The sequence below is a fragment of the Echinops telfairi genome, unplaced genomic scaffold, assembly GCF_000313985.2.
Source record: "Echinops telfairi isolate 266 unplaced genomic scaffold, ASM31398v2 ScPeMD7_9;HRSCAF=40, whole genome shotgun sequence".
Classification (NCBI taxonomy): domain Eukaryota; kingdom Metazoa; phylum Chordata; class Mammalia; order Afrosoricida; family Tenrecidae; genus Echinops; species Echinops telfairi.
The window spans coordinates 15,246,487-15,256,494 of record NW_022103906.1 but is presented as its reverse complement, the minus strand read 5'-3'; the positions used below and the strand labels follow the sequence as shown (position 1 = coordinate 15,256,494).

Below are 10,008 nucleotides of genomic sequence, written 5' to 3'. Positions count from 1 at the left end.
ATTGCTGTATGGATTGTTGTAAGAGCTGTAAGAGCCCTCAATAAAGTGATTTATTTAAGAAAGAAAAGTTGAGAACCTAAAACTTTCTTAGCTTTTATTATAGATGGTAGTTCTGCTCTGTAACTAAAGCTTTCTGTTTTTTCTTTTTTCCCCAAGTGTTCCTGCGTTGAGGGAGGACTTCAGTAGAGACCCAATGCCCATCTGCTACCTCAATACTTAACATTTAAATATATGTACATAGACCTATATCCCTGTTGTTATATATTAATATATGTACATATGTGCATGCCTATATTTATACTTCTATAATTGTCTTTTGCCTCCTAGTTTTCTTCCTCTATTTTTTTTTTTTTACTTTCTTCCTGTCCCACTATTATGTTCGATCTTTCAGCTCTCAGTACTTTTTCTCAGCTACACTGTAGTTGATCAAACCCCACCAGGTAGGTTTCTAACTTTTAAAACATCTGCCAAGGCCTATCTTTGAGACTTTGAAATGGTAAATATTATGTTGGAAAAAAACGCAATTCCATACTGTGTGGCGACCTCAACCACCTAAAACTCTCTGCTGAGTTGTGTATTTATTACAGACAGGACTGAGAAAGACCTGTGACACTGTGTCAAATCATCAAACTGATTCCGGGTGCCTTTATGGATCCCCCTGGTGGCACAGAGGGCTAAGCTTTAGGCTGCAAACTACAAGGTCAGCCATTTGAAACCTCCAGCCACTCTGCAGGAGAAGTAAAGATTGATAGTGCTGGAAACCCACGGGCAGTCCTACTGTCCTTTAGAGTTGCTATGAGTGAGAACTGACTCAATGGCAGTGAGTTTGGACTTTGGGGGGGGTGGGGGAGTTCTCCTCTTTTTGATCTTTGTTTCTCAGTTTTCTGTGAATGTACATACTTTTAATTTTAGAAAAGGCGAAAATGTCATTTTAAAACTTGCATGGAGTCCCCAGTGCTTATAGAAAATTGGCTTGTTCATACCTCAAAAATAAATAAATAAGTTGTATTACAACTCTTAATTTTTTTTAACTTTTCACCTTGAAAGCTTATTACACTAAATCCAGGATTACATTCTATTTTGTCAGCAATATTTTAAGAGCTGGTTTTTAAAAGTAAAGTAATTATATTTAGTATTACAACAATGTTCTATACTGTCTTGATATAAAAGTTATTATATGCAATGATGTAGCAACATTAAATAAAGAATTTTTCTTCCATTTTTAGAAACTAACCATTATATCCAATAATAGAACAAGGAACTAATCCTCATCACTGAAAAATAATTTTTTTAATCACACAAATAAAATTCTCAATCCTGTCCATATTTACCACCAAAAACAAAACAAAAAAGCAGACAAAATTAGAATGGGTAAATATATTTAAACTGAATATAAGACCATTTTAAATTAAGAGTTAGACCGTAAAATAATTTCTTAAAGCAAGTTATTGAATCTTCTCCTTTTAAAATATATTATTCTCTTAGGGAAAAAAAATGAGATCAATCAGGTGTGGTCTAGACCCGGAGAGTCTTGGCTCTGCTAGTGACTAGTCATGTAACCTTGGGCAAACTGACCTCTGAATGTGTCGCTTCAGCAAGGGGGGGAAAAAGAACTATCATCAAGTACTATGATACAGATCAAATTACACAACAACATAAAGTGCTGAGCATAAGTGTTAGGGGCTCAATAATATTAGCACGTCTGTTTCCTATCTTTTATTCCTCTACAACACTACTATATTTTTAAAATGAAATTCTCTAGTAATCTAATATTAAATATAAGTCTCTTTGGAGGTGAGCACATGCAAATAAATATATTTACAGAAAAGTTCACTTTTGAAGGAGCAGAATGTATTAACACTTAAATGACTTAAATGCCATTTAAGAAACCATGTATCAAGATATATATTACTACCTGATTATTCTAAGAAAGAATATTTCTTTTTCTTTTCTTCCTTTTTTTTTTGGGGGGGGTTTAGTAATTTAAAATGTGCTCGAGTCTGAGAAGCAAACTTAAAAGCAACTTACATTACAATGATCAAAGACAACCATGCACTGAGGTTCCTTGCTGACTGGCGAGGAGGAAGTATCTACTTCAGGTGCAACAATGACTGGTTCCTGTTGGTCCCAGAAGTTGTATTTACAAAATACAAAGTGGCACAGATGCTGTGGCAATCCAGTAGCTTGTAATATTTTAACCTGAGGGGAAAAGAAGGATTCGTTGTTACTTCTTAATTAGAAAGTTCCAAAAAGTACTATAACTCAAGAGGTATGGATTCCACTCCTAATTATGTCACGCAGTGTGCATTTAAGATGAGCAAACCACATACACTCCGGGGCTGTGTTCTTCAATTGTTAGGTGGGAACAAAAACCTACCATATTTATTAAGAGGCTTTCATAGGGGGACAAACTCCTTTGCCTAGAAGATGGGTATTTGAAAGCATGTAGAGGCTGATGAAGAACATTTATAGTTTCTTATAACAATAATAAAGACAGAAGAATAAAGTTCTTAGGCATCAATACAATTTAATGATACAAGTATGACTAACATCAAAAGAATAGACCAAGATGTTCAAGTACAACGAGTAAAGAATAAAAGTCATGCATGCATGGATTTATAAGCAAACAAATATTCAGGAAAGAAAAAAACATTATTCAATAATTTTAAATAGAAAGGTGAGCAAGTTTCTCAAGTAGATATGTTAGATTTGGGGCGAGCAATGTAAAGGCATTGAGAACATACAGTTGACAGGGCCACTGAGGGTCAGCATTGACGTGATGGCAGTGAGCACTAACACTTACTGGGTGTGTTCACTGTACACACCTAGGAGAGGAAATGTGCTCTGGATATGGAGTGTAGGGTTTTATGATAACAAAGTGTGATTAGAAAGCATATGTATTTGATGTGATAAGAAGGAAAAAATGCCTGTAGCGGGTGTTAAGGTAGCCATATATAGTTATTACTTCTTTGGGCAGGAAACATCAGGTTGATATTTGCATTGGAGTTTCTGCTGCTGTCATATTCTAAAACTTCTTCATTTATGAAGTTAAATGTAATTGTGATCTTATAATTGATTAAGCAGGCTTACATGCTCAAGCATTATTTATTTATTAACATTCCTTAGTAAACCACTTCCCTGCATTGTATGTGATTCAGTGAAAACATTTCATAAAAATACACTTGAAGATATAGCAGAAGTTAATGTAGTTCAGCAACCACAAGGAAATATCAGAAGCCTTGATACTAAGATAGGTTTACAAATCTTTATTCATATAATAGGAGGATCCCTGGTGGTGTAGTGGTTATGCACTGGGCTGATAACTGCAAGGTCAGCAGTTCAAATCCATCAGCTGGTCCACAGGAGAAAAATTAGGCTTTCTATTTCTATAAAGAGGTATAGTCTCAGAAACTCACAGGGGCAGATCTACCCTGTCCTAAAGGATCACTATGAGTCAACATCGACTTCATGGCAGTGAGTAGACATTTCAGGAAGTATTAATAATGAGAAAGTAGATGAGTTTATTTTCTCCCATATGAGGTGGAAAAATATACGCAATAAATGAGAATTCCTATCATCATTCATTTTTTCCCTCAATGTTAACAAGTGTTTGAAACATCTATATACTAATTCCCAGATGACTTAGAAAGACAGGCTGAATGATACAATGTATTCTTCCAAACCAAACAGAGCAATCAGTATCTGAAGTTAATTATTAAATTTAGAAAACTATTATTTTTATTAAGTGTTTTTAAATGTTTATTATATTCTTTAATGTGAGGTAATATAATATGTGAGAAGATTCCAAGATTTTGGAGTTACACAGATCTAAATGAAAACACGTCATTTATTAGCTTCTATTAAAAAAACAGGTAATTAACTTCTGTGAGGTTCATTTGCACAGTTCTGGCAGGGCTTTACACTAAGGCTAGGAAGAAAGGCATGGAGATCTACTTTTGAAAATCAGCTCATGAAAACCTCATGATACATAACAGACTGATCCATAACCACTAAAGGAAATAGTACACGACTGGGTGCATTTCATTCCAGTGTGCTCGGGGTCATCAAAAGTCAGGGACCAAGTTGACATCAGTAATAACAAGTTTTCTCCTTTAATAGCTACTGGTGTGAGAACTGACCACACTAATGAAATGAAATTAATAAAAGTGGTACCAGGCATTGAGCAGATATTTAACTAACATATACCAAATTTTTCCTGTAGCAATTAATCTCAATCTTGTAGTTAAAACAAACAAGAAGGCAAGATTTACTATGATTAACTCTCCAAAACATGTAACATCTCAGGAATGAGGAAACACCTAGGACATAAATTATGAGGGTTTTTAAGGCTTTTTGCATACAAAAACTAAAATCACCACAAGGTGTCAGACTACCATAGGAAATCAACTTGAAGCTGCTCAAGACAAGGGAGCCCAGAAATATCAGTACACATTCATGTTGTATGGGGTTTGCAAATGTACAGATCATACTTAATGTAAGTTAAAATACTCAATTGCAAATATATGCCTTCTTCATTACAGAAAAATACATCTAAACTTCTTTTATGGGCCCACGATCCTCATCATCCATGATACTTTAAATGCCCCCAGATTCGATACTTTTTCCATCTCTACGTTGCTTAATGTAAAAAGAGTTTATGTATGCTCCTTTAGTTTACCCAAAAAGGTACCCTATGCATACTCTCAAGATACAATTTCCCATGAAAGGAATTAGGGTTCATTCAAGAAATGGCTCATTTCAGGACTGGGACAAGAAATGTACATGATGAGATTAGAATCATATTTTGAAACAAAATCAAACAAAAAACACCCAGGTTCAATGACATTCAGTCAATCCTGACTCACAGGACTCCTGTAAGGGATGGTAGTATAGGGAGCTTCCAAGGCTCCAGATAACCTTTACAGAAACCAAATGTCACATCTTTGTCTCTTGGAGTGGCTGGTGGGTTTGAACCACTAACCTTTTTTCAGTTAGTAGATGTAATAATCACTGTGTCACAACGGATCCTCAGAATCATATTAGAAAATTGAAAAACTGCCAAAGTCTGTGAGTGTTAGAACTATGGAGGCTCTCAGTGATCAAATATAGTCTGATTTGAGCTTTAACATATACAATAAATGCAATGTAAGTTTACAATATGTTCAGTTTGATATTAAGACAAAACATATAAACACCTCACTGGTCACTTTTCGATATCAGTAAGAAAATAAATTATTTATTTTGAATATTGTCACACCTGTTAGGCAACACTAACACAACCCACAATACATGAATTCCATAGGGTAATAGGACCCTTCCTACATAAAATAACCTGAATAGAACATATATCCACAAGTGAGAAAATGCCTATAGATTGAAAGGGAGTTCTGAAACATATCAACCTAGAACAGTGGTCCTCACCCTTCCTAATGCCGCAACCCTTTATTACAGTTCCTCATGTTGTAGTGAACCCCCCCAACCATAAACTTATTTTCACTGCTACTTCATAACTATCATTTTGCTACTGTTATGAATTAGGCGACCTCTATGAAAGGGTCATTCGACCCCCAAAGGGGTCACGACCTACAGCTTGAGAACCGCTGACCTGGAGAATAATGGGAAGTAGACTGCTATACTGTAGTCCATAACAATTGAGGAATTAAAAATAATAGTAATTAAGGAATTGTTCCATGTGATAACATTATAGCTACTTTAAAAAAAGAACTCATTTCAAAATATTGGCTGACAAGATATAATGATGTAAAGTGGCATCTGGGGTTTGTTTCAAAGTAATCTAGGGGATGAGGTGGCACAGAAATGGCTTGGATGTCTGAATAGAACACAACTGACAACCAGCAGATAACCACAGAGACTGGTGAATGGGGAGCGATAACATTATTCTCACTACTTTTACATGTATATTTGATATCTTCCCCCCAAATAATTTTTAAGATATTCTGACTTGGTTAAAAAAAGCCTCAGACCAGAGGATGTACACTGGTACAGATAGGAACTGGAAACAGGGAATATCGGACAGATGATCCCTTCAGGACCAGTGGTGAGAGTAGTGATACCGGGAGGGTAGAAGGAGGGTGGGGTGGAAAGGGGGAACCGATTACAAGGATCTACATATAACCTCCTCCCTGGGGGACAGACAACAGAAAAGTGGGTGAAGGGAGACGTCAGACAGTGTAAGATATGACAAAATAATAATTTATAAATTATCAAGGGTTCATGAGAAAGGGGGGCGCGGGGAAGGAGGAGGAAAAATGAGGAGTTGATGCCAGGGGCTTAAGTGGAGAGCAAATGTTTTGAGAATGATGAGGGCAATGAATGTACAAATGTGCTTTAGACAATTGATGTATGTATGGATTGTGATCAGAGTTGTATGAGTCCCTAATAAAATGATTTAAATATATATATAAAACAAACAAATAAACAAACAAACAAAAAAGCCCCATTTTCCCAGGAATATATACTTCTTTTCAGTGAAGATAAACTTTCCACATAATGGCCTTTCTGCTTTTTTAATGATAAAATGGACCATTATGGAGTTACCAAACCTGTGTCTCCATCTCGTTAACATAAACCTCAAAATAAGAGTCTTAAATCAAGTATAATACATTACAGAGTAACCTTTACTGAATTTAGATTTTTTTTCTCTCAAACTAGAGTCAATGACCTTAGCATCTAAGGCCTTCTTACTATCCAATCAACAGACCCACTGCCATTAACTCAACTCCAACTCACAGTGACCCTACAGAATAGTGTAGAACTGCCCCTGTGGATTTCTGAGACTAACTCTTTAAAAAAAATTCATTTTATTGGGGGATCATACAGCTCTTATCACAATACATACATACATCCTTTGTGTCAAGCACAAGCCTGGAACTCTTTACAGGAGTAGAAAGCCTCATTTTGCTCCCGTGGAGAAGCTGGTGATTTCAAACTGTGGTTAGCAGGCCAACACCTAACAACTATGCTACCAGGGTTCTAGTTACTCTATGCAAAGGCCTATACAAAGTCCAAAATGGAATATTTTCAGCTTTCCTGTACCCCGCAATTAATGTATAAGCTACTCCTTTCAACATCATGTTTGATTCCAGAGATATTTACTGAGAAACAGTACTGGCCTTAGGTTAAATTACGAAATAAAAGTTTACACTTCTTCCTCTTCACCTTTTAGTGGCCTTCTCAATTGTACTATTGTCCCTATGCCTCTTGCTGACTCCTCTTCCTTACATGTCTTTCCTTTAGCTGGTTCCTACAAAAATTCTTAAACAGAAGCCATACTGTTCCAATAATGGGTATTCAGAAATGTATTAAGAATACTTCCTTCATTGACATAATAAACTGAGACTGAGGATGGGGCACTACCTACACTTGAGAGTTCAGGCATGGAGTAGCCTTTCTAAGACTCCCCAGCTGAGCAACTTACCCATGCAATACCAATAGCACCCTATGGAGAAAAAGCTTTATTAGATAACAGCCTCTCCTTCAAGTTCAACCCAAGTCTTCTTTTCCCAATATTTTCCCTAGACTGTGCTTTCTGAGTTAGTTATTTTTCCTCCATGTTCCATAGGATTGGGCTACCTCCATCAGAACACTTGGCTCACATAATATTGGAGTCTTTTGTTTGGTTGCATGCCCTTCCGCTCACCCCCATGTGCTATAGAGAGAGCACCTTGAAAGCAAGAACCCAGTTTTATTCATCTCCATATTTCCAGCATCTGAAACATGTTTGACAGATAATACTCAACGCATATTTCAAGAATGAAATGCATGGAAAGACAAGGAAGAAAACAATTTGGGATTGGGACATGTTTAAATAGCACATGGGTAAAGAAAAATGCAACATTTGGAGGCAGTGTGAAGAAAGACATATGACTAAGAACAGGACCAGGGCTGGGTAAATCTCAATCATCAGCAGCTAGGAAGACACCCAATTACAGGATAAAACTTACGGGGAAAAACTTAGCAGTCTCTATAGAGAAGCCCCGATAAATATAAATTCACTCAATTTTGGAGCTCAATGGTCTAAAGAAAAGAGGTGCCTTGCAACAAGAGCAAAGAGTAAGTTCTTAGTAAGTAGTAACCTGACTGCATCATAGTTCAGGACATACAGTGAAATGTGATCTCTAAAAGGCTAAATATTCTTTTTTAGAGACAGATACTTTGAAAATATGAAAGAAAAAGAAAATAATATATTTACAAGTCTCAAATATAATTCTAAAATCTAAATATAATCCTCAAAATCAGTTATACTTCTGTACTTCTAAAATGAAACTGGGACTCACCATGCACACAAGCTTGTTCTCCTGGGTTTCTTTATCAAAGGAGATGTCTCCAGTCTCCTCACCTCCTGCAATTCTTTCTCCAATTTCACCACTGATCCGCATCACTTCTACATGCAGCCGACCTGCCACCTTTAAAAATGGGTTCAGAAACTTTTAAACAAAGTTTTGTTGTCTGTTCCTTGAAATCTACCTTCTGTTTTAGACTCAAATCATTACGTTAATGGTATGAGAATTCAGACATCTAGGTTCTAACATTTTTTTTCTCTCATAGTTCATGGCATAACCACCACAAAACACTAAAGAAACACAAGGTATTAATAACACACACATATATGTCACTGCTAATAAAAATAGTTAGCAATTATAGTATCATCACCACCCTACTGTTTCTTAATCTCTTCTCTACAAAAAACAAGGGCTGAAGAGTAAACCAACCTCTCCCTTCTGGTTGACGATTGGAACAGCATACTGTAACTTCACATCATAGAAAAGGGACTCAAGGAAGACATTGGCCACCCCAATGAGACAGTGATTTTCCTGTTCATCATAGAATGGGTCAGCACGCTTGAAGTATGACCGTATGACCTTCAAAGAAATTCAAAACAACTTTAGAAAATTACTTAAAAATGAATGGATCCAACCTAACACTTTTTGGAAGGTTCTATATTACATTATTACACTTAACTTTCTATTCGATAGCCGGTCCTTATATTCTTTAGAGTAAAACAAAGTACTTGTGGAAGTATAGCATATTTGATCCACACACACTTTCTTATTCATATTTAGAATGTTGGCAGCATCCTTCAGCCATAATAGAGCAAACAAAATAATGTCATTTATATTTAGCATGTATTCTGCTTATGTACCAATTTCACCGAAAGCAAACAAATGAGAAACAACATATATTGACTAGACAAGAAGAGGAGTGCACTAAAGTACGTTTTTCTTTGAGGAAAGAGAGTCATTATATTTATTCCATCTTACCAAATCATAAGACACATTGCTAATGAGAGGAAACCTCTTTGTAAGAAAGTGGCTGACTTTTTGTACATTTAGTCTTGTTTTATTTCTAAATTAAAATAGGAAAGGGATACAGAAGAGAATGTAGAAAACGCATTAGCAAAACATGTTATCCAACTATAAGAAGTCATTGTTGTTAAGGACAGTCTGGGAAAATGAGCATTTTTCAAAATAAGAGGCAAAGGAAATAAGCAACTTTATAAGACAACAGGACTAGCAGTATTGAAGATATATAAAATTAGACATAATATATACACCTATTTTAAATGTGTATAATGGCATGTTTCACCTAAACAGAGAAATCTTCTTGATGAGCAACGCCAAAGTACAGTTCTACAGAGTCCACTTTAGGATCAAAACTACCAAAAGTGTTCCTGATATACATGTCAAGATGCCACATACTTCTAATTAAAAAAACAAAACATTTGCAAAGTTATATTTTGTGTTGAGAAGTAGAAAAGGATATAATGTAAAAGGATATAATGTCCTAAAGAAATTAACAGTCCACAACAGAAAAGTGGGTGAAGGGAAATGTCAGACAGTATAAGACATGACAAAATAATAATAATTTAGAAATTATCAAGGGCTCATGAGGGAGGGGGTGTGGGGAAGGACGGGGAAAATGAGGAGCTGATACCAAGGGCTCAAGTAGAAAGCAAATGTTTTGAGAATGATGAGGGCAATACATATA

The 10,008-nt window shown here is 35.9% G+C and overlaps 1 protein-coding gene across 1 annotated transcript in view; it reads right to left on the bottom strand.

Annotated features, from left to right (window-relative positions):
- KIF13B (kinesin family member 13B) overlaps positions 1-10,008 on the bottom strand; it is a 268,551-nt gene that overhangs the window by 101,877 nt on the left and 156,666 nt on the right. Inside the window, exons 19-21 of the mRNA XM_045286833.1 lie at positions 8,733-8,882; positions 8,298-8,426; positions 2,029-2,199 (exon numbers count right to left, since the gene is read on the bottom strand). Of these exons, the coding sequence (XP_045142768.1) occupies positions 2,029-2,199; positions 8,298-8,426; positions 8,733-8,882 (450 nt within the window). The remainder of the gene's footprint in view (positions 1-2,028; positions 2,200-8,297; positions 8,427-8,732; positions 8,883-10,008) is intronic.